The following is a 25,439-nucleotide window of genomic DNA, read 5'->3' as shown; positions in this document are numbered from 1 at the left end:
GAGTTGGGTGTGGCTTTATTTTTTATTTTTTTTAAGTATAACCCTGCTGAATATCCATCTGAAGGAAAACACGCAGTTGAAACCTGTTTGTAGCACAGGACCACTGCAGGTTTGGGTTGATTAATGCCATTATGTGATCCCTTCAATGTACACTTGCTTTCCTAGATTTGAAAACATTTTAAATAACGTGGTTTCATCCGGGCGCTTTTCCAAAATGAGCTAAGTAATTAAATCAATTATTTAATTCCATTGTCTATTTTTTTTTTTTCCATTTCATAAGTTGCAGAATTTGCAATAACGACATGTAAAGCTACAGCTGAACTCGTATTTAAACTGTTTGGTTTCTTAATTGGGGATGGGATTAGGATTATTTCCCTTCACTTCTGCCTTAATTTATTGATTCCACAGCAGAAAATTATCTGCAGTCAGAAACTTATATTTAGTTTGTCTCTTGAGACCTTTTTCACCATTTGAATTATGATAGAATTACATTTAAAACATAAATGGCATTTTTGGCTCAAGGCTTAGAGCGATGCTGATGCCAACGCATTTTTTTCATCCTTTACCTTCCAAGAGTGATTGCTCTGTTAGTAATGGTGAAAAGTAATGCAGTGGGGCAGAACATTGTTTTCATTAATGATGTACAGCGTGTGGTTAAGGGCTGCCTTGCCAGGTTGGACAGATATCACACCGCAGCCTTTGCCCATAGCTCCACTGCCACCACACATTGTTACGGTGCTGAAGTTTCACTTACACTCCAGCTCGGGCTTTTTGACATGAAGTTGCTCAATTAAATTCAGGATATGAGAGTTAGGTTCTGCGTGTACTCCCGGGAACATGCCAAAGACCTCTTCCTTCCTTTGAAAGGTTAAACAAATATGGTTGTCTAATGATAACCACATGCACAGAGCTGTTCAAGTCCCTTGGAAGGAAGGGAGAAGTTGGTGTTAAGCGCTGCCGTTTAACGCAGAGCTCCCGCTCCTGTGCGAGGGTAATGGAAAGTACTTCTGTTACGTGTACTCAATTTACGGGAGCAAAAAATGTTATCTTCAGATCTGAGACGCTGTTGTGGGTTTGCTGCCATAGTGTGGCAGCGACAGGCCACGGGAGAACAGAGAACGATTTATGCTACATGATTTCTTTGTCTTTTCATGTTGTGACTTCAGAGGGACTGATATGAAAAACGTCACGCCCTTTTGAAGTGGTAGATAAGGCGTACACTTAAGTGATAACAACCCAGACAGAAGATAAAGTGATTTGTTGGGGGCCACAAAAACACACCTGTGGTAAGAATAAATCTTAGTTGCCTGGTTTAATTACAAGAACATGCCCTCCTAAATATTGATTTGATATGCAGACTTTTTGCGTTGGTGTACGTATGTTTGTTACGTATTGTGAAGTGGTTTTTGATTACAAAAAAAAATGTGGAAAATAGTTCTTGGACAGCAAAAACCCATGATACCATCAGGAACACTTAAAACCTGCTGAAGTTTTTTTTTCTTTTTTTTTTTTTCTTTTTTTTTTTTTTTAAATTGTGAAATATATTGGCATGCAAATAAAGCCAATAAATAAACGAAACCAGTACTGCTATTCCAAGCACAACAAACGGCAAAATTGAATAAAAACTAATGAGACTTAGAAGTTAGGACTGCTCGGTTATTTTTGTCTGTTACCATTAATAATCCCATCTGAGTATTTTTCATTCTTTCATGTATAAACGCAATGCACATTTGCACAACCACATACACTAAGATGCACGATCCAGGTACTGATCATGCGGTGACTGATAGCTCTTCTGTAAACACCCACTTAATGGATGCGTGTACTGTCGTTCCCTCTGTTTGTAGAACATGAAAAAGTAGTTGTAGGATAAATGATTAATTCACTTCAGACACAACACTCTTTTAACGCTTCATCTACAGTGAGGTTGATGTATTTCGCTTCACAAATCCAGCTGCATCCTAAATGCTCTTATGAATTTCTGAAATCCTCTTTTCAACAACTAACACTTTCTTGGAAGTATCGGCACACCTTAACGGATCTTTGCCAACTCGGTGGTGTGTCAGGTCCCAAATGTCTGCGTCACCAACGTGTTGGCTTAGGGACCCAGTCCTGATAAGCTACGTATGAACGCAGGAACAGAAAATTCTTAGCTACTAAAGCAAGTATCTCTTGTTTAATAAATTGCATGTTGGGTTCTTGATCAATGGGACAAAGTAAATTGGCAGTGCACACTAATTTGAAATCTAAATGAGTATTTAAAGCATTTTAATGAAGAGATGGAGTTGATTGTGCCGAGTTGTAACTGATTTGTTAGATAGTGAGAAAACGGTAAAACTAATCCATAGGTACTGAAGTGACTAGTCAAAAAGAGCTCGAGGAACGTGATAGTGATTTAAACTGCTGTAGCATCCCGTGCATGTTAGCCTGCAGTTATCTATACTCTAGTTAAGTTATTTCTATTATGATGTAGGGTTTAGCTGCAGAGGATGTAGAAGAATTGTCAAAAAGAATCAGTCGAGGCATTTCATTTACCTTCGGGCATTCCTGCACTCTGCAGTCTCACTTGTGGAATTTCACATCCAAGTGTGTGCACCATGTGTTTTCTGTTGTATCGAGAATACATTCTTTTACCCATGGAAAAATATTTCCTGCTTACTTCAAGTTATCAAATGACATTCTTGCTGAGTCTGTAACGATGGGGTCTGTCTCTAGTCCACGAAAATCAATTTCTAGCTCAAGATAGAGTATTGCCTTCTGTTTTGTGCTTCCAGTTGTTATGTATCTGCTTGATGCAGGACGTCAGAATGCCAGTCATATCTGTCTCGATTCACACGTATTGATTTTTTTGGATCCTAAGCAAGCTGCTCTTTGTCTGACTTTTACCTTTACAAGAACATTTGTCCACTTCATGAAGCACCCATAAAATCCAGCTCTCTGTTCTGGAGGAAATCGGAGGTGGATTACAAGTGGGGTTAGACAAAAATTGAGTTTAAGGATCAGGGCTGGAACGGGGGCCTTGGTTTGTGCCGATCAGCAGAGGAGCGTGGTGGTGTAGGCTGAGTGAGGTGCCTCTCAGTGCTGTGAGTGTCCCCTAAGGATGATGGAGCACAGGCAGTGCCTGGCTGCCTGTATAGCTGCAGCTTTTCCTTTCAGGTACCAGATTCTTAGCAGAAATTGATGGCACAGCACCAGAGTGAGCAGATGCACTTACACGTAGTAGCTTGAGTACGCGGCCCAGCCTGCTCCATGGAAACAAACGAGAGCAGAAGCAGAATTACCACGTTAGTTTGTGCTTTAAAATCCATTTTGTATGCTAGAGATGGAAACATGGCCATCAGATTTCTATTTCAATTCATTCATTTATCTCTGGATGAGTCTTTTTTTTCCAGTGGATCTGTGCACACTTCCTCCTCTTTATCTGGATGCTGGAGCTCCCTAAAACTCCAGATTTGGACCTGTCTGTTGTAAACGCGTCCTCACACCACTGTTGCACCAGTCCATGTGATGCACTCACCCTCTTTACCAGCATTGGCTATGTACGATGGCAGCCTCCACAGTATGAATGCCTGGAAGCCCTGTAACGCAGTAGGCCTCCCGTTCTACATTTACTCTGCTCCTAGTTCAGGGCCCTCGCTCTGTGGCTGCAGCAGGAGGCCCCTTTTTTATGACTCACCCCTGCTGCCCCCCTCCGCTCCCCTGCTCCTTCCCCGCCCAGACGTAACCCTTTGTGCTCGGGGCTGTTTCTCCCTAGCTGTCAGGCTGCTACAATGGGCTCTTTTGTTGTCGCTACCTAAGATCAGATTCATATGAAATCCTCTAATTCAAATTGGGGTAAAGGGCTGTCCTCGGCAAATTGCAAGTCTGGGATCCCTGGATGCTGGTAGGGGCCTCAGACCGAAGCACTCGCAGGAGAATAGCTGCTTTCCTTTTAAAGCAAAGTTAAATTATTTTGCAATTGATTTTGGAACCTTTGTAATGTCCTGCTAGCCAGCAATAATTACTGCTGTAGTCAAATGCCTAATAATTATAGTTATGGTTAGACGTTGTCACTTTTTTGTTTGTTTTTATAGACAAAATGCATGTGAAAGGGGCATACATGGAAGAGGCAATATAGCTTCTTTGCTTTGTACTGCGGAAAGCTTCAGTTAACATAAACTGAAGCTACCTCCGTGATCTTTCTCCTGCCCTGGCAGTTGAGAAGCCCTAGTGGTTGTGCACAGGTGTGCAGGTTTTGGGGCATGTTCACAAAACCCAGCCTTAGCACAACTGACTTCTTGAGGGCACTCCAGGGCACCAAAAGTTAGACACCTGCTCCACATTGTCCTGAAGGATCCCCCCATATTTATCGAAGTTGGAACAGATTTGTTTAATTCATGACCCTTTATAGGAACACGTGCTTCTAACATAGCATTTTCAGAATATTACACAGGAAAGACAAGTTAAATGAAAGTCTAAAAGCAATTTTTAGAGAAAAAATTAATCTGTGGAAAGCTGTATTAAGGCAGTGTTGATCATAAGTTTTCTCTAATGCCTCATTATTTAATTTGTGACAATATTTTATTGTTCAAATGGATTTCTATTACTTTAGAATACCAGTAGATTAGGTACCAGTATATTAGGTTAGTGTAAATTTGAAGGTGCTGGTTGTTTTGTTCAGTGAGGAGACAGCTTTAAAGTGCTTATTAAGTTGCTTTGGCCTTGCAGTGGCAGGATATAGCCTCGTAAGCTGCATCTCATGAGTGTTATTTATCAGCATGATCAATATTTTTCTTTGTGCTAAACTTAAATCTTACATGTTGCTCTTTTGTTAAAAAAAAAAAAATCCTAGGAAGTTTACTTCAGTAAATTACGTAAGTTTTAAATAATAATGTTTAATTTCTGCCTTATTTCTTCCTTCCCTTATATGGCTTCTTTGCTTGGTGGTGTTACCCAGCATGGTGGGGAAGGTCGCTGCAGAAAAAAACAGCTGCTAGTGCTAAATACTGGCTGGGATTTTATGAAGTGACTCAACTTGCCGGTGTTGCAATGCTTCTTTCTCCCATCTTGTGACAGCAGAGTAGCTTCTGTTCAGCAGTCTGACTGCAGAGCTTTGCTATCAAGCCTTATCAGGATGTAAGCTGATTGCCTGCAAAGGGCAGGGAAACAGTGTTTAAAGTATTTTTAGCTGTGCTGGGTCATGGTGCATTATCAGTTGTAGTTTCTTACTTTTTGGTAAGGAATCGGTTACTGAGCAGTGCTGGGGCAGAACGGCGGGGCAGTGGATGAAGTCTCCCCTGGTACTGCACGTCCCGTGCTCCTGTTTTTACATGGAAAGGTGTAGTTTTCAGTATTGTACTTTCATGATCCATAGTTTCTGAATCTCGATATAAATAGCTCCTACAGTGGCCCTCAGAAGACTGTTGTCTCAGCCATTTACTTTGCACTTAGTATCAGATTAGTTATTTCACATTAAACTTGGGTCACAGGAACTGCCATGTGAAAGCAAACCTTTATTAAAAATGGAGGATTTAGAGCTAAGACTCAAACTATAGCTGTGTGGTAGAAGATCTTGTCCTCAGTTTGGGCCTTATAAGAGTTGCAGGCATGGCTTGTTGATTGAAATGATCTTAAATAGCAAATATTTCCTTTCTGTGGCAGGCAACTGGCAGAATACTGTTTTGACTGCTAACCCATTGCCTCTAATGTTCTTCAGCTGGTGATGAACCACCAATCAGTCTGATTTCTTGTATCAGAAAGAGGATGCTTGGCTTCTCCTGGAATTTGCATTTACGTAGCAGGCATCAGATGTATGTAATTTTTATTTGCATGCAATTAACAAATACCTTGCATGAATCCTACAGTATTGAGGCACGTGGATTGAAAGTTATGTTGCATAAAAGGTTGTAGTTGTTATTTTGGGAGCCCTTCTGTGGGTAAATATTTTGGTATTTTTTGACATTACTCGATTGTTGTAAAATTGCCCGATTGAAATGGCAGAAAAAAAAAGAGAGGGGGAGATAACTAACAATATACTACAGATCACGAACAGTCACATAAAGGGGCAGCCTTCCAAGAAACTGTGGAAGCTTTGGAATTCTGTTCCTGTTGTATTTGTGGACAGTACTAAAATTCAGGCTGTGCTTTGAAGAATTTTCTTCTTATAGCTTTAAAGCGATTTACTTACACCTAGAGAAATTTAAAACTCTGCTTGTTGAATTCAGACGAGGCAAATGTGATTTGATGCTGTCACGGTTGTACTTTGTAAAATTGCATGTCAAGAGGTAGATAGCAAATAGATAGAATTTTACCAGACTTCTTGTTTCAGACTACGATTACAAAAGGCTCCAATGGGAATGGTGAGGGCCCATTTACAAAAATCAACTGCTGAGAAAACTGTGGTTTTAACATTCGTATTTATTAGCTCACTTTAAAACTAAAAAAAATATCATGTGTTTTATTTTAACTGCAGGTTGCCTTTACTTGGTAGATACAGTAGTGGGAGATCCAGAGGCTCTGCAAGCAGATGCTGAGACATATTATGAAAAACTCTTGAAGCAGTCATCATCCACTCGTGATGTTTTTTCTATCCCTGGAAGAGAAAAGGTAATAGCCTGATATTTTTTATTCTACAAGTAGGGTACTTGCAAACTAGCTTGTTGGTTGTGTTCATGATGTGTCTGTGAATAGGGGTAAACTGGTATGGCCAGATTACAAATCTCTTAAAATCAGCAAATTCTGCATTATTTCAAACAGTTTGTGTGCTGCGAATTAGAGATAAGCTTAAACTCCAAGTCCTAAAACCCTCCAAGTGTGGGTGAGGGTTTCAAGTACTTAGCTGAACTTTACACTTTGACCTGCCTCCTCACAGGGCTGAATCAAAAGTGAATTTGGTAGAGGTTTGTATCAGGGCTCTGCTCTGTATTCTGCCTCTAATATGCAGTTTACACAGGTGTTGTTGTATAGTCTATTTTCTATTTTCATCCTTTCTAATAATTGTATTGATAGTATTGAATATGGGTTCTCCCAGTTCAGATCAGCTGTAACTGACAGATGGTATAAATGCTGCAGGTGCTAGTGCTTTAAAAGATTCCATTCCCAAGGCACCTGAAGAATGGACTGGGGATGAGGGAATTGGCCTGTTAAAAATTCTGACTTCAGTTAATGTGAGAAACCTTCCATGCTGGGCATTTTCTAGATGATAAAAGGTGTACTGGACTACCTGGTTTTGTACCATCAAAACAGTAAGTGTGTTAGTTGAAATAAGTGGTTGGGATATGGTGGCTTTTCCACAGTTTAGGAAAATAGTATGTAGTAGATTCCAGAAAAATGCTATTTCAGGTGGGCAGCTACATCTTTGAGCAGGGAATGTAACTAGCTTTAAATATTCTTTTAATGCCCTCTAGTGGACCATGTAGGGTTAAATACAAACAAACCCCAAAATTCAAAGAGAACCCAGTTGAGGGCTTCTCTGTCCTTAGCTCAGCCTTTCATGCCTGGTTATACTTTTAGGAGCTTATTTGTTCTTCCATTAGAAAGGAGGGTAAGATAACATCCCAGGCAGTGCTGTATATATTTCTGCACTAATTAGACACAGTGAGATCAGTTAAAGGAGGACTTCTGGCTTTTGATTCAGAACTGTTTTGATTCCGTGGCTTGTCATCAGACCTTAAATATGTCACATGACTGATTTGAGTCTCATAGCAACACATTTCTCTTTGCATTCATTTAATTCAGGTCTAATCTGATCTGCAGTCAGACAGCTAGTCAAGGGCATAAGTAATGGTAATGTTCATGCTGTATTGTTTTTCCCTTATACTCTATAATAAATATTTCAATGAATGCTGATATTTTGTAATTAAAAATGAATTAAATGTAATACAGTTAAGCCCCCATTCCCAGAGAACATCAGAGCTAACAATCTCTGCTGTGTACCTACAACCTGAAGGATGAGGATTTCTGTGGTTGAATAATTGGCTGTAGTTACTAGCTTTTTTTTCTTTTTTTTTTTTTTGCTTCCCCTGTCTGTGTGCATCTGAACTAAAGCAGGTTTCAAGTGGCAGGACAAGCAACCATGCATAATTAGTGTCTGTCAGCCCACTTGCTCAGGTCACAGAACTTCTTTTTGGTATGTCATGGTCTTTGGTCAAGCATTCAGTGCAAAAATAACAAGGATTATTGCAAGTCAGGAAGGAAGCATGTTGGCAGAGTTCAAAAAGAGAAAGCTATGCTTGGCTCATCCTGATGTTATTAGCACCCGTGAAAGTGCACATTACCTTACAAAACAAAATAACAATCATAGCAGTATTGGAAATAGTACTGGCCTTTTCATTATAGAAATGCTCCCGGTTGCCATAATGATACCCGTGCTGTTGTTGTATTTGTAGCATGCAAAGAAAGGCTGAATCCCCTGAACATGCTGAGATTTCAGAGAGCTCATGAATACAGATTTCAGGCAGTTCTCAGTTACTTCCAGGAGTCCAGTGTTTGCACAGATGATCCCAGGATTCCGCCACTGACAAACTAGTGAACACTGGTTTCAGCTTAAAGTTGTTATCTCGAGTAATCATATTCATACTACTTCTTCCATGCACCAAGAAATATTAAATGTATCACATGACTGATTTGAGTTTCATAGCAAACTGACAAATGGGTGCAATTAGAGAGAGAGGCACACCCACACATACACAATGGACCAGATTTTTGAAAGTACAGTACATACTGTGCTAAATTATGCACGCTCTTTGCCTGTACCTAAACTTCCATGGGAGCATTTGCAATATTCATATGGAAATCGTCATCTCTATGCATATAGAGCTGCTTGAGCATAGTAATTTGGTGTTTATGTGTCACATCATTTAGAAGTTTAGTCTAAGAATGAAAGGTTGAGAGCTGCATTTTGATCTGAGCTTTCCCCGCAACATAACCACCTTGTGCCAATTATCTCCCCTCCCTGTGCCTCACAGATAAACTGCCCAGGCACTGCCCTAGTGCTTTGATACTCCCTATGCCCTGAGGCTTAATTCATTGTTTGCAAAACACCACAAGTGCTCAGCTGGACAATGCTGAGAGAAGTGCAAGTTATATTTGTTTTCATTTGATACAAATGTGTCTGGTCTTTCATAACACCATTTGTCCGCATGTAACAGAGTTCAAAGCCACGTTAGGTACTAATTGTAGTGAGTCAGTATGAAGGCCTTCACTAACTTTAGCTGATTTCTTTTAAATTGCTTACTGATAATATTAGGTGTGTATCATTTAGTGGCTTAGTTCAGGATTGAGAGGATGTTGTGCTAAGCATATACTATGCATGTTAGTAAAACATACCGTAAATGCATCTAATACTTGAAGTACTTCTTGCCGGCTTTGCAGTACAAACAGCTACAGGGCTTGTTTATTTTTTAGGTTAAACTTGAAGATTCCTGTGTGTGTTTTGTCCCTCTCTACCGAAATAATCCTACTTGCAAAATGTTGCTGTTAACTGATCCACAGGATAAAGAGACAGGTTAGAATTGGTCAAAATATTTTGAAATTCGAGTAGTTGTACTTTCTTTTTACTTTTAAATTGGTCTGCTGGTTTATATACTTAAATATTTTGGATTTTGTTTTGAATATGAAGCAGATTCAGTTTACCTGTCAGGGATTTGTTTCGGTGGGCTAATAATTAAAAGGGGTGATTGACAGTCAGAGCTTTTGGATTCTAAGCATAGCTCTGCTAGTAGATGAGAAATGACCTCAGGTAAATCCCTTATTCTTTCTGAATATGTTTTTTTTTCTAATACAGGATGATGTGAAATTTAACGTGTTATAGTTCGGATAGAATTCTGAAATGCTGAAACGAACAAATGTATATCACAGAATCCTAGAATGGTTTGACTTGGAAGGGACCTTAAAGATCATTGCAATCCCCCTGCCATGCCAGGGACACCTCCCACTGGATCAGGTTGCCCAGGTCCCATCCAGCCTGGTCTTGAACACTTCCAGGGATGGGGCATTGACAGCTTCTCTGGGCAACCCGTGCCAGTGCCTCACCACTCTGTTTGTGAAGAATTTCTTTCTAATGTCTACTCTAAATCTACCCTCTTTTAGTATAAAACCATTACCTCTTGTCCTATCACTATGCTCGCTGATGTGTCTCCCCATCTTTCTTGTAGGCCCCCTTTAAGTACTAGAAGGCTGAAATTGTATCAGGTCTTACTGATTCTTATTCATATTGTTTTTCTTTTGTGGTGTCTTCATTTCTAGATTTAATTACCTTCTATTTTTGGTACTGATGTGTGTGGAGTAAATTTGGAGTGAAACAGGGCTGAGAAATTGAGTTAAATCCATTTTATTTGGCAGTTTTCCCAATATTTCCTTTAAACTCTACCAGCTTTGTGTTACTTACTACTAGTAGTGCTGGTGTTTTCCTGTTGCAGCCATGTGATAGGGATACACTACAACTGAGTTACAGGTGGTAGAAGTCAGAAGCACCAGGAAGCACATGCTGTTTCAGGAATCACTGCTTAGAGTATCAACAGGTTCTTAAGAACTGAACAATCATTGTATGTAAGCTTTCTCTTACCACTCTCAGGGTTTCAGTGTTTTCAGACACTGGCTGCCTTCTTCCTACTTACTCGCTTAGGCAAGCATCTTTGACTATAGGATTTGTAAAACTGCAAATGCAGAAAATTTATCAGCCCTTGATACTCGTCATGAACTGGAAAGTTGACTCCAAGTTGCATAGTACCAAAAGCACAGGTTGTGACCCACCTAGGTTAAAGAGTTTTGGAGCTGTTGTAAAGTGACAGGCTATGCAGTTTTTGGAACATCTACAACAAAGTTGTGAACCTGTGTGTTGGCTCTGTGTCACTCATATAAGGGAATCCACACAAAGCCCTGATTCTGTAATCTCTTAACTTTTCAGCTTCCAAATGCAGCAGCAAACTAATGACATCTGTCACTAAAAACACATATATGTATTTCTGAAAGGATAACCTATAACTTATGCCTGAAAGGCTTTGGCAGCCAGTATTTTTAATAATACAACAAAGGCAAGGCAAACAAGTTCAGCATTCTGTGTTCAGTTTTAAAGAGTGTCAGGTAATGATCTCTCCTAGTACAGGAACTATTAGTGTAACTTAAGTATTCATTGCTCAGTCCAAACAAAGCAATCGGGTCACTTCTTCATAAGAACAAAAATCAGATTAAAATCATCTGTGGTTAGAGGTGAACTCTGCAAAGTTTCCCAGCTCCTTTTACATACGCTTTCAATTGGAGCTTCACTGATGGGCTGTGATTCGCATAGTTGAAGGTGGGAGACCTTTCGAAGATAAAAGTGTAGTCAAAAGACTTTATGGTTCCTCTGAAACTACTGAGATCGAAGTACTTTCCTAACATGAATTTATCTATTCCATTAACATTTTTTCTGAGGAGAGATAGGCACTGGTGTGATAAAGGAGAGAAGCGTCTACACCAGAGGCCAAACTTGCACGGAGTGCAGCTGTGCATACTTACTGACTATTGAAGGTAGTTGAAAACAGCATTAAGATAGTTTAGGCTGCAGAAGAGGAGTGGGTTTATGTAACAACTGCAACATGAAAATAGAGAATTATTAAATAAATGCAAGTGAAAGCGATGCACTGAGCACAAATTTTCAGTTGAATATGGGAATGGGAACAACATGTATTAGTGAGATACTTGTCCATGGAAAAGTAAAGGTTTCCCACAAGGAACAAGTCAAACAAGTCCACGCTGGAGACTAAATTATATGATAGTTATCTACATTAAAAGCTTAAACCTAGCAGAATAAACACTTCATTGTGTTATAAACAACAGGCTGGCTGATGACTGTGTCCACCTTGCAAAACTTAAACTTGTGTCACCCACGGTCCCAGAAACAGTTACAGAGAATAGTAGGTCTAGAAATTTAAGGCCTATACCATCTGGCTTCAACTATTTCCTTTTAAAAGTATGATTTAAAGGACATTACTGGAAGTTCTTTGTTTCTGGATTCTATATGCTATAAACATGTGGCCAACCTTCCTACACACATCAAATTGGACTGACTTGACTTTGTTCTTTAGGTGAATGTTAATACATTTTCATTAGTTCTCTGAAGTTGGTTGGGGTGTGTGTTTATACCTACGCATATAGGTATATCCATTTTAAGGGATTTTTTCCAAATATTTTTTTCCCACTGTTCAGTAGATTAAGTATTGACTTAAAGCAGGAGATTCTGTTAACATGACAAGTCCAGCTGGATTTGCTTACCTCTAGAACCTTTTGTGCTGTCCAGTGAACAGATCAAATTGTTTCAAATCCAATTTCTTCAGAAAAAAAGCACTATTTATAAATTCAGTCACCATTAGTTAAGGACACGGGCAGTAAGTTAAAACATTAAGCAGGTTGCAAGGTTCTTTATCCTCCCCTGAACTTTACAGTTGTCTTGTGAACTGTGGTTTCATCCAGGTGGGGGAGAGAAATTCTTTCAGCTTTACTCCAATGTCCCCAGCTTTGCTCTTGGCAGCTCCCTGATTTCCCTCCCCCCCGTGATGAATTCTGTACCAAGCCTTCACAATTGGGGTTAATCACATGCCTGGACAGTACCTTAATGAGAGAGCTGTATATCTTACGTGTCTTATGTTCATATGAGATGGGATTTCCTCTTTCAGCTTCCTTTGTGCTTAGATCTATAATGGATTAGTACTGCATAGATAAAAATGATTATGAAATAATATCCTCTATAATATATGTATTTCCCACAGTTATTCCCACGGGTCCCAAAGATTAGATTATTTTCAATCTAATAATTTGTTTGAAATTCTACTGATTTAGACTGGAAAACACAGAATTTAACAGCCTAGCTATAAGTTTGCCAGTGGAGGGCTGCACAGTTTGATGACATTTAATTCTTGGACACAGGTTAAAGAGGGGTTGATTTGAACATTGAGATTTATGTCTGATCATCTGGATCAGATATGTTACGCATCACTTCTGGATAACCTATCTGGAATGACCTGCATATTTCAAAGAGAAAATGAGTGTGGCAGCTTTTCTATAGGACTTGGTCTTGGTCGGGAGCATTTTTAATTTATTTGTGATGGGTTGAGTGTTCTGTTCTGTTAGTATATCTGTGCAGATATTTTTATGAGAATGTAAATTGTGTTGTAAGGGCTTACAGAGCATAGCATGGGTGATTAACATCTTTATAACACTAAATAAACATATCCTATTGTGGCACTTCCTGTATGCTGTATATAATAATTTACAATAACTGCTAGATGCCACGGAACATTTATCACAAGACATTTGCAACAAATCATTGAGTAAAACTTGAATTGTAGAAGAAAATGTAATTGGTTGCAGGAAAGATATTTATCTTAGATACTTGAATAGCTGCCATTACTGCAGCATCTGCATGCCTCCCATGCTTTCATGTATTTATTTCGATAAAACTCAGAGAGAGAAAAATGCTCTTACTCTGTTTAAAGATAGGGAACTTGGACAGACAGCTTCAGGGTATTTCAGCATTGCAGGATGCAGTTTAATGTAGTATCTCTGAGCGTCCTGTGTTATCAGAGCTGACCTAGGCTTGGGTGCCTGGGAATCCTTGTTGGGATAATTCACCATTCTCTTTCCAAGGTGGAAATCTGGCACCAGCAACCTCTGTAACCTGAAGCGTGCCGTGGGTTTGAATTACTTCCAAAATTAAGGGAAAGATGTCTTCAGCAGAACTTTTAGATTCAATATTTATTAAATAAACTCAAATTCCATCTCTTATGTAGACCCTTGCCTTTAATTTGGATTGTGACTGCGGGATGGGTTTCAGTGACTTGGATGAAGGCTGAGGGAAAAATATATCAAACTGGATGATGCTTTATTTTTTTCTGCTTTACTTTGTAGAGTCTTGATGTGCACATTTCACTCAAATAATTGCCCACCAGTATGGGAATATTTGGCCAGCAGAGCCTAGAAAGTAAAAATATAATCCAGACCTGTGCTGGGAAAGGGTCCATGCTTGTGTAGCAAAAGGAGACGTTTCATAATCCCAACTGCATTATACTTAGTGCCTAGCTCAGTGCAGTGTTGTTCAGTTATCCTTTCCAAATACCCGCAGTGGTAAGGAACCGTACACTTCACAGGCTCTCTACTTCTTGCAACACCCTGAATATGTTTGATTGCAAGTGATCAAAGCCCTGAGGTTTTAGCAAGCTGGTGCTTACAGGGCAAGCCATGCAACTGAGCATGTCTATACTTCATTAATTGTGAAGTGAAATGTATTGGGCTTAGGCATTTTACCTCGTCTTGCAACTGCAGGATGATTTTAATCATGTACATCGTGATTCACAGTGTGCAGGTGATGTGTGTAGCTCACTGATTGGCAGTAGCTTGATCTCATGATCAGGTGAATGTAACCCAATGCCTTGGAAAGGACAATAAGGCTGGGAAGGGAAAGTGAAGGAACGTGTGCTTGCTGCAGAACTTGCATTTGAAGTAGTGTTCCTCTAAGTTGACTACAAAATGAAAATGAGAATATGAGGAAGCATGGATAGATTTAACTGAGGACCAGATGTTGACTTGAGAAACGATAACAAAAAGCAAAGTACATATGTTTGTGAGAAATCCGGAGAAATGTTTTTCCTTTAAGAAAGGCATCCATATAGATAAGGTTGTTCAAGTAATGCGGTGTGACAGTTGCTATGTCAACTAGTGTTCCCCCTCCACACATTTAAATTATTGAATAGCACAGTAAATGCTCTATAAAAGTAGCTCCATAGAACATGGTAATGCATCTCCCTGTTTTCATCAAAGCCTGTTCAAACTTTTCTGACCTTTACCATGTGTGTTGTATGTGTCTGGACCGTGTGCCAAACCTCTCTGCAGCTCCCATTAAAGTCAGAGTTTGGCCCATTCTGACTCCTTTGTCCGCCTCAGCTGCCTTTGTAGCTCCGTGTAGCAGGGATGTGTAATGGAGCAGTGGCTGCCTGCGTTTGAGAGCAGAGTGAAGGGACTGAGGGAACAGATTGAATCCATCACAGAAGGAATATGAAACTGCCATGCAAGTAAGCACATAATATTTAATGAATTGGATCTGGTGCTGTAAACAGGCATCTGCCCTTGCGTGCAATACTTTCTTCATTGTTAACCCAGGATACAAAGTGTAATGCTTTTTGGCACATGCTTTAATAATTTACTTAAAATACAAGCTAGCTAAGCAGAATCTCCAGCCTGAAAGCCAGTGGGAGCTGGTAAAGGCTGAAGCAAAAAGGGAAACTAACCTGTGCACATCAGAGACATTTGTATAACCTGAGGCTAGAACAGGTAATTGATGAATCCTATTAAAGCCATTTCACTTCATTATGTGTAAATTTGTCTCTGGCTGGCACATGGTTTTTAACTTTCTCATGTTTGTCCTTATTTGGATAGCTTTGAGAACCAGCAGCGACTGCTCTCTCTTAGGACTTGCAAGGTGTGAACTCCACGCTGTTCTGCGCAGCAAAATTCCTATTTTTTTTTCCTAAAAACTGGGGTGTGAGCTGCCCTATTTGAAGACAATAAAGATACTGATGTTCTTGAACACCCCTGGAAATGTGATGGTGTGGTTTCTGTAGGTGGATGTCACTGATGTACAGATAGCGTTTCTTTCTGCTGAAATACGTGTTGCTCGATGTGTTGGTGGTCAGAAATGATTGAATTTCTGACTTTATTCTAAAAACTAATCTAAACCCTATATGCTTTGAAATGACCCTGTTGTAATTTTTTTTCTTTCTGAACAGGGCTTGGGAACAATTTCAATGTCACCGTTGCTGTTTCAGTCTTTCTCTTGTAAACCTAATTGTAGGTAACAAATTCTATAGACAAACACGAAAGAGTAGGTTTTAAATGCTTGATTCTGTACATGTGAAAAATCAGGGAGAGCAGAATGAAGTAGACTGCAAGTTCTACATAGAACTTACACTCAGACCTGACTTATGTAAAGGTTGGCCATACATGTTTGCTTCAGGTGTGTATTTGAACTTTTGTGAATACCTGTCCATACAGAGATTTAGGAGTCTACTCTAAAGATACAGATACGTGGAAATTCAACCACATGGGTAGCTGAAAAGGTGTTTGATACAGTGGATATGAAAACCTTAGGGCTTCACTTGCATGGCTGCCAATATGGCCATGAACATGTGTGGGCAGGGGAAAAAATCTGAAAAAAAAAATAAAATTAAAGAATGTAACCTTTAGTCAGGTAGCTTTCTTTGGTCCAAATACCACTCAATATGCTAAAGAACAGACACTATAGAAAGTACTTTATTCATATGGCATAGAGGTTGTTATTCCCAAAGTCACATTAATTCCTAAGAAATACCTTTACTTGATGCCTCGTGCAGCACTGAAAATTGGGTATCAAGGGACATGGAGGTGAAATTGAAATATTACTGTTGTTCTGTTGTCTCACACAAGATCAAACTGGAGTCAGCTGGAGGGAGAAGTAGATCTGGGGCTGCTTGTAGAAGGGTTCGGGACCAGATTTGTATTTGTTTGCAGTTAATGTGTTCCCATCTTTCTTTTTGTAGTTTTGGCACTTTATTTGAACCAGTGTTGGTGGCCTCTTGAAGATGTTGTAAAGACAGCTGATCCTTCTAGAGATGGATTAATTTTGGTAAGGATGCTATTTTAAACATTTGACTTTGCCCTGGAACTTCCTAGTTAGAATAATCGTCAGTAATTGTCTCTGGTCTCCTGTAGCTCATGCTGTATAACCTGTGGGATCCGGGGTATGTGGCTCACCCGGTACTTCAAAAGTCTCCCAGTACAGAGTGACATACACATTGACCCTCTCTAAACAATTTTCTGCATGCAGTTTTATGATTCATCTGCGGTATTATTCATGTTTGGTTTTAGTTTACCCCCACTGCCAATTAAAGGAATAATGAAATAAACTGGATTATTGCATTAGTAATAACTCTTCACATTAGAGTTGGTCGACTGACTGTCTGATGGGAGGTATTAGTGCCCTTTGGAACAGTCTTATAAAACTATTTGTGAAACTGTTTTGCCTTGGATAACGCTTATATTGAATTCATTTGATAAAGCAAGTTATTTAATAGTTTTTTTTATATATGTAATTCTTCCAAACAAATGATCTTTGTATGATACAACTATTTTTTTCATAATTTGAGAGATTTGAATATCCCATATTCTGTTTTCAACTAAGAAGTCATTTGCCAGGTGTATGTGAGCCTTGTGTTGCCATTAGTCTGTTAAGTCAGTTCTATTTTGTACACAACTCTCTATGCCCGGTGTTTGTCCTTAATGATTCCTTTGTCATCTTCCCCTAATAATCTGCCATACATAGAGTTTAATTATTCACTGAGTTAACTAGCTTTTTTGTGGGTAACTGAACTGGACGGATTTTGTGATACAAATCCTTGTAAAATAGAACTTCGGTCAAAACCGCAACCATTCAGGTTTTTGAGCATCTGCTGTATCAAGAGAGTGAAAAAATATCTGAAAATGGGGAAAAAAAAATCTGAAAATAGAAATCTTGCCCCTTTATGTTCATTGTTAAATTGTCCTTGTTTGTGGAAGCTCTTATTTTCTTTTTAAACGTTCCTGTAAATGTTGTTGGCACCACTTTTTGCCTTGATGACCAATATGCTGTCCTTTGTATTCCTCCATCTGCCTGTCTTGTTGGTTGTCTAATAAGAATCATGTCATAAAAGCTAATTGTTTCTGTTATTATGCCTAGATTATAAGGAACAGGCTGTGTATTTATGCTGTTTTGTATAGCGTCTAGCTCAGTAAGGTCGTGGCCCACTAAAGTTCTTTGATGCTGTGGCAAGACATGTAATGGTGAAGAGGTGATCAGGGTAGCAGTGAATCCTGTCTGTATTTCTCCGTTGGGTAGGAATAGATTTCCTTCATCTTGTGTCCAAATCTGGGACTAGTTCATTGTGACTATGAGCAAGAGACTTCTTTTCCTAGTGCTTTATAATTCCTGTGTGTGACAACAGAGGAGATATGTCAAACTTTATAAATTGTTTGTAAATTATTCTATGCCCTCTGGATGGAGAGTGGAACGCTGGGAAAATTATATTTATTATTCTATCTGAACCAATTCATGACTTATTTTTCCCAAATTAAGTGTACATGTTTCCTGACCTTTATTCCCAGAGTCTTCAATTTTGAGGATCTTCACGAAAGGCAAAATACTATTCTCTTCTTCATTTTTCTTTGCTTTGTTTTTGTTTGTTCTCTAAGGTCCAGACGTTTAGAGAAAGGATTGTCCTCTTTGTTCTGAACTACATTATTTTTGGAATGCTAGAAGGGAGTCCAGCTAATGATGCATTCTTTCTACCTCACTCTGCCACTGAGTGTGCCAAGATACTCTGGAGAAATGGCGAGGCCGTTGCCTTTTACTCGGTCAAGATGAAAGGTAAGGTCATTGTAGAGGCATGTTCCCATTGGCTCCTGAAAGCTAGAAATGTAATACTTCTGTTTATCTTTTAGAATAAATAATCCTGGCTCTCATTTACATTTTTATATCAAATCTCTCTCAGAATGAGTCTGGGGAACAAGCCTTTCCAGAATTTGGAAGCCATCCATATTACTTTCATTTAAACATGATAGCTCCAAACTCTATTCTCAGTTACAGTGAGTGATCTGAGGTACTGTCGTATTCAAATAAAATATGCTTTAATGCAGCCAAGTAGCAGGTCGTACATCTAAGAACAAAGAATGCAAGACCTACTCACAGAAAGGAGAACTGCATCTTGGAAAGAACGATATCTGAAAAAAACGAGAACAGTTCATTGTGGAAAAACAGTGTATCAGAAGTGGCTAGTGGCAAGGAGAATATCCTTGGATGTGTATGGAGCAGTGGTTGGATAGTGTAGAGAAGGACATGTATACAGTAGATTGGTCCTGGACTGCTTTATGCAGTTGTGGTACTTCCAGTTTAAAGGATGATTTATTGGTAATGTAATTAAGTGTATTGCTAACTAGTGTGGAAAAGGCTTCCTTAAAATAACTCCAGGTGTGCAGCTGAGTATGTACCTTCGTTCAAGAGTTGTTTGCCTGTTTGTTTTTAGGATTCATCTTGTCATCTTGGTACTATTGGCTTAAATGTAGAGAAGTTGGTATCTTTGGATGTGAATATGTTGTTCAAGTCAGCAGTCATCTGTCAAAAGGAGGAGAGTAAGAAACAGGTTGAGAGCTGTGCAGATGTTGACTGCTTGAGATTCCAGAGGACAATCTGAAGGTACCTTCCCTGACAGCGCCTCAAAGGGCAGCAGCAATAAGATGTTCTGCTCTTCGGCTGCCTCAGGATGTGCAAAGTGCTTCTTCACGCTGAGGTGTAGCTTGTACACCAACTGTTCTGGTACGGTGCTACTGCACTATCGATGATGAATCGTGTCTCAGCCTGTGATTAGGGAACCTTGTATACATTTGTGAATATGCTGAGTTGCTTCATAACTGGCAAACACTTCAACTGCCATTGTGCATTTTCCTTTAAGTCCCTAACTATTTCTGAGCAAAGGCTTTGGAAAGAAACACTTGTATGGTCTGTAATGATTCATGCTTCAGTAAAATAAATTTGCACAGTAGTCTGTTATGGGTGGAGTATTAGTCAAGTTGAAACTGTTTCTGAGTAAATTGAGAGTCACAGTTTGGTTTTAAACCAGGTCCACATAACATACAAGTTCTTTGAGTCCAGCTTTGTCAGCATCTGTCTTTTGTTGCCAGTGCTTTTTTTCCTCTGGCTGCTATATTTGTAAGCTTTTGGCCTGTGTCACAAAATACTGCAGTCTTTTGCCAAAGCATTTTCGGGAAGCTTGAAACTGATTGTTTTTGCCCCTTTTTGCTATTTGCTGTGTGTATAAAAATATTTCTGCTTTCTGAAGTTCTGTGATTTCAGTTTCACATCATCCATGCTCTGGCTGATTCTGTTCTCTGTGTTTTATAGAAGAGCTAGGGATTTATTAGGCCCCAAACAGGCTAAACTAAATATCTGCTCTCAGAAGTCATACTTCACAAAGTTTAGATTTTTTTTTAAACTTTGTTTTTAATCTTGACGTAAGTTCTTTATCCTCTTAGTGTCCTGATCAGAACATCTAGTAGGGGCAGCTTTAAGTACTAGACATCACATTTTGCTGGACCCCTGTTATAGTTTCTGGTCCTAGAAAGAAATGGTCTTCCTCTGTGCCCACCATGTGGTTCTGATTCGCATTATTTTCGTGCTGTGTAGCTACCTGGTTATTTGGTATAATTTTATTTTCTTCAGAAGGTAATTGAGACTCTCATGCTGGTGTTATATTCAACTGCATTTCTCATCTGTGGATTTTCCAATATCTATATTATTCTTCAAAAAAGTGTTCTCCAGTGGAGCCAAATAAGCCAGAACAGATCTGTGGAGCATAGCTACTTGAAACATGAATAATCTGTGTGAATCATAGAAATGGTGACTAAGGAGGAGAGAGTCTGTTCTATCTTTGCTATGAATTTAGTATGCCTTTATGCAAACTAAAGTTTTCAGTGGACATCAGTGATTGTAGTTAACCAGCTTGGCAATATTGTGCAGTCACTTTCATTTGCCAGCTCCTAGGTGGCCTGTACGAAGTGAACTTGGTAATTTTGGTCCCTTTCCACACATCCATCCATATTATGAACATCCTGAACTGGATCTCTTTTTGTAGTCTAGCTGAAGAGGGACAGATGGTTTTGAGCTCTTGCCTTGCTCAGAGATGCAGTAACTTTATTTAAGTCAGTGTCTTGAGACAATTTGGCAACTGTTGACGCTGGTCATCCTGCACCTGTTGTGTAGATAAACAGAAGACTCATTCTTCAAGGCTATCACTTTTCACGAGCATTAGACACCTTTATTAAAACAAAATTTATTCATGACTACACAGATCATCACCCTAACCTCTCCGGTATGTGCCTATTCCTGTCCAATGACAGGCATGCAGCATTTACCACTGGGTAAACTAAAGATTGATGAGACGTACTAAGCCACTAATGAGGCTGATAAGACACTTTGTCACGTGCCAAGATAAATGTCTCCAATTTTATCTATGTCAGCGGCTTCCATATTAGACAGCTGAGGAGTTAGACCTCACTGAATGTAGCTACTTAAAGGTACAACAGGAAATTAGTTTCCTGTCCCTGTCTCTTACTTTGCAGAGGACAACCTGCAACACCTGAGATAATTTGCAGAGAGCCTTCATATAGACACTTCAGTTTTGAGATCTGTTTTATATTTCTTTTAAGTATTCCTTTCAGGTTTTTATCCTGATATCCTCTACATTTGTGTGAAAACCTGAAAAAGAATGTGTTTTGTGTAGTGGGGTAGGATTAATGACCATGGTTATTGACAGTGTTTTTTGCACAATGAGACCAGGTAATTCTCTGAAAGTTGGTTGCTTTTTATTTTTATTTATTGAAGGTTAGTAATTACTGAAAATGGATTTTTACAACCTTCACATCCAACATCCAACAGTCAGGAGAATGTAGAAGATTCATCATGCAAATAAATCAGTGAGGAAGTTGGAGGATGCTGTGAGCCAGGAGTGTTTTAGTTGATTTAAGAATAAAACATAACAAAAACCCTTTGTGGCACACACATAAAAGACTTCATCTTTTCTTATATTCTTACATATTACTGTTTGTATAACACATACAGGCTGCCCAGTCACGGACCAAGCTGTTTTGTACAGCTTTTTTTTTTCTGTACAAAAAGCAAAGGAGTTAGATTGCCAAAGCTTGTCCCTTCCCAAGCTCACTATGTGCCTTTTGTCAAACCTTTGTGCTAAAAGCGTAAAGAAAGATTGTATTCTCTCTGACATGAATCAAACAGCCTTAACAAAATTGGGCTCTCTGAGAAGGCTGTAAAACATGCAGTTGAACCAGGAGTAAATGTATTGTTGCCTTCTCATTCATTCTTTAGAGATGCTCCACAGATCGCTGTTTGGGAACACCTGACCACAAAAACTCCAAGCTGATAGAAAGTAGACAACAAAACACCCCTGACCCAGTCTCTGCTTTTTGCATTCCCCAGAGCCTCAGAATGTGTAGAGGGTTGAGGTAACTGCTTCTGCAGTGGAAAATGGAGGTGTGTGTAAGTGCTGCTTGGTGTGGGGTCATTCACTGGCCATTCCCACTTCCTATCCCTCCATCCCAGTAGCATGAGACCATACAAACCTAACTTTGCAGCTTCTTCAGTTTGCTCTCAGTTTTGCTATTTTCTGTGAGCAAGAACATCACAAGTACGGCTCCGTGTCCTGTGAGAAGCCTTGAGCCAGGTCTTATTTTGGGAAGGAAGAGGCAGATGTTTTTTCTTGACAGTTTTTTCAGTTAACACAGTGTAATGCAACCGTGTGGGCCATTTATTGAAAAGGAATATCTAACATTTAAACAGATAACATCAGAATACTTCAAAAATGATGATAACTTTTCTTTCAGACTGTTCTTGGAAGTGTTTACATGAGCTAAAAATCTGTTTCACACCTTTCTTTATACAAGCGTTTGCAGATTTTTTTTTAATACTTTGGGGGCCTAGATGGCATTCTGTAGAAATAAATCCCTAAAAAAATATAATTTTATTTTTCACTGGTTACATACATTTCTTACAGGGAAAAACAAACAAGCAAACCAAAAAACCAACAACACAGAATTGAAGCTAACCTGACAGACAATTAGCTAAAATCTTGTTGGATAATTGCTTTTCTCTCCCTCTGTTTTCTAGCAATAATATTTTTAATGTGCATTTCTGAGGCAGACTGAAGGTTCTGGCTGTAATAAAAATTAAATGACTACATACCAGTCAAGACATGAATTAATTTAATTTTATTGAAGCCAGAACCTTTGTTCCCCTTCTCACATACAAATTCACACAATGGATTGACCTTGGGTTCTATTCAGCAGAAATATTCCCCACCCTTCACACAAGCACTCAGGCTGCAGAAGGCCTGTCCAAACATGTGTGTGCCAAGCCAACTTGTTCAGCAGGGAAACAGTCAGTATGCACAACCCTGTTTTGTTTGGGTCTGTTGGATGTGGGGACCGGGTTGTTTTTTTCTGGTTTGTGGCTCTTTGGGAATGCTAATGGCTGTCTGCTTTCCTGCCCTTATAATATCTGTTTTTTGCTGGCTCATAAGTTGGTCGTTTGGCATTTTGTGACCTAACCAAACAGATCAAAGGCTCCCAAAGGGTAGACTGCATGACTACTTCCACCCCATCGCCAGTGCTCGTATTTTCCCTGTCTCCTTCCTCACCTCAAAACTCATTCTTTGTGTTTCAACTATGAAACAAACCTCTAAATAAAATGCATGAGAGCTTCGTGGTCACCTCTGGGCCACCGTTAGCTTATGAGAGCCTCCTTGCTGTTGGATCAGAACTAGAGTTAAAATGGCCTTAATTCCAGAGGTTTTTGTTTGTTTGTTTATTTTATTTTATTTCAAATGGCTGTAGGCTATGACTCTCCTAATATGCTTCCCAGGGACAAGGTGAAAAATGGCTTCATGGTTTCTTTATTTACAATGCCTTTAGACATTACAAGTTTTTGTCATCTTCTCAACACAAAATTAGTTGCACAGACATAAATCACTCAGCTCCTGGGATTGCTACCACGGCAGTCTCATAAGGATTTATAGAGACAGACTATATGAGTTAATAATAAACTTATAAGGTCACTTGCAACATGCAGGAATTCTTAAAGCTATTGACTTCATGAGGAAAAGTTTGTCCCTTTCTTAGAATGTATGGTGCAATACTGCTGGAATACATCATCTCTGCTGGGCTTGCAGCTAACAATGGGACTGGGGATATACTCAATTTCTTGGCTCCTGAAAAAAGAATAACTACCCATCATGTGTTACAAATATTGAAAGGTTATAAACACCACCACAAACCATTCCTTTCCAACAATGCGTTTGAACATGTGTTTGCAGTTAAGCATGCACTCTGATTAAGCAGGGGTGGACCAAGCCTGGATGTGAGTGGGTTGGTTTTGTAGCTACATACTCTTGTCGTATGGCTGAGGGTGTGCGACACGGATTCCTGCTAAATGAAGAGCTACAGCCTTGACAAATCAGAGTCTAGAATTAAATATATTCATGTGTGCTTTGCTGAATTGGTATCCTGGAAAACAGAGTAATCAAAGGCAGGCCTTGCGTGTAGCAGCAAAAGGTACTACACGGGATCTCAAGGAACAGAAATAGAGCTCAGTGTAAGTTAGCTGTGTGGTTGCGATAAAGAAAAAGTGGATTGTAGTAAAAGCCTTGCACTAGAATTTAGGAACAGCCATTCCAGCATTTCATTCTCTGAAACTGTGAAATAGGTCTCAGTGAATTAATGAAAGTTTCATGACTTGAGACGCTGAAAACTAGACTGGATGGTACACTAATAAGTGGTTATAAAGAAAAGTAAAGAGGTCTTGATGAGATTTAACCAAGAAAATAGAATGTCATGTTTTTTGGTATAAAGGCATGGGTATCCATTTCTATTTAAGCTGTCACAGAGCCAGATAGAAGAAGCGTGTAAAATCTTTATAAATATTTTCTAACAATGAAGATAAATCAGTGTAATGTTTCTGTGGTGACTTTATCCAGTACATAGGTAGATGCTGAATTGGTGCTGGTCATTCATTTCAGGGTTGAATGCTTGTGTTGTCAAGTAGTTTGAGGCCAAGAGAGCCTCTGTTCTCTTCCTGCAGTCATTATTAAATTGTTTGCTTAAGCAGTATTAGGGAGGTTTTTCTGGAAGCCTTCTGCACTGTTGGGCTACATCAGGCAGTACGGACTTTCTGAGCATTTAGATCATGCTGTGCTGTGTGGCTTAATGTATTTCGTAGAAAGAGTTTGTGGGGTAATTTACTAGGATAGCCAAAAGCTAAAGGAACATATTGAGATTTTGGGAACACTTACACCTTTAAGCCCAGTTATATATTTTCACTTAACTCACTTTTGTACACAGCCTGTGTATCGTGGTGGTCTGATTATGAAGGGTCCAATTCTGGTAAATGCAGTGGTGACACCTGTCATCCACATGTTAAGCGGGTGCTCTCAGCTTAAGGGCACAAATCTTCCTCTTGGAAACTGTTTTACTTTCTTTGGCATCACTACTGTCTATGCAAACGCACTTTAGTAGGAGGCAGCCTCATAGCCTGTGGAGAGGTATCAAGGCAGTGTTTGTGGTTAGAATCACACAGCAGTTAAGTACTGCAGCAATACCAGGTTTGTTTTCAAATTCATGTATTTTTTCCCATGTCTATTTTGCAGGGAGCCTATGTGATGGTACTACCAGTCAATGTTACTTGCTGCCAGTTTTGGATACTATATTTGTCCAGAGAAAATACAGAAGAGGTGGCCTGGGGATGAAAATGCTGCACGATTTCTGTCAGTCTTTCAAGGCTGAGGATGCCTTGGGGATCAGTTGCCCTATTTCTGCTGCCATGTATCAAGGTAAATTGTTTGATGTGGAAACGTTAG

At 39.4% G+C, this 25,439-nt stretch overlaps 1 protein-coding gene across 2 annotated transcripts in view; it reads left to right on the top strand.

The window, feature by feature from the left end:
• Positions 1–25,439, top strand: part of LOC309882391 (protein FAM169B-like) — a 53,712-nt gene that overhangs the window by 5,815 nt on the left and 22,458 nt on the right. For both annotated transcript variants that reach the window (XR_014318282.1, XM_082769460.1), the window contains exons 2-6: positions 6,452–6,585; positions 9,385–9,484; positions 16,527–16,612; positions 18,214–18,388; positions 25,230–25,412. Coding sequence is in view for 1 of the 2 variants with exons in the window: in XM_082769460.1 (XP_082625586.1) it covers positions 6,452–6,585; positions 9,385–9,484; positions 16,527–16,612; positions 18,214–18,388; positions 25,230–25,412 (678 nt within the window). In the remaining variant the exon portion in view is untranslated. The remainder of the gene's footprint in view (positions 1–6,451; positions 6,586–9,384; positions 9,485–16,526; positions 16,613–18,213; positions 18,389–25,229; positions 25,413–25,439) is intronic.

The sequence above is a fragment of the Aythya marila genome, assembly GCF_965140915.1.
Source record: "Aythya marila genome assembly, chromosome: 11".
NCBI lineage: Eukaryota > Metazoa > Chordata > Aves > Anseriformes > Anatidae > Aythya > Aythya marila.
This window is presented reverse-complemented; position numbering and strand designations above follow the sequence as displayed.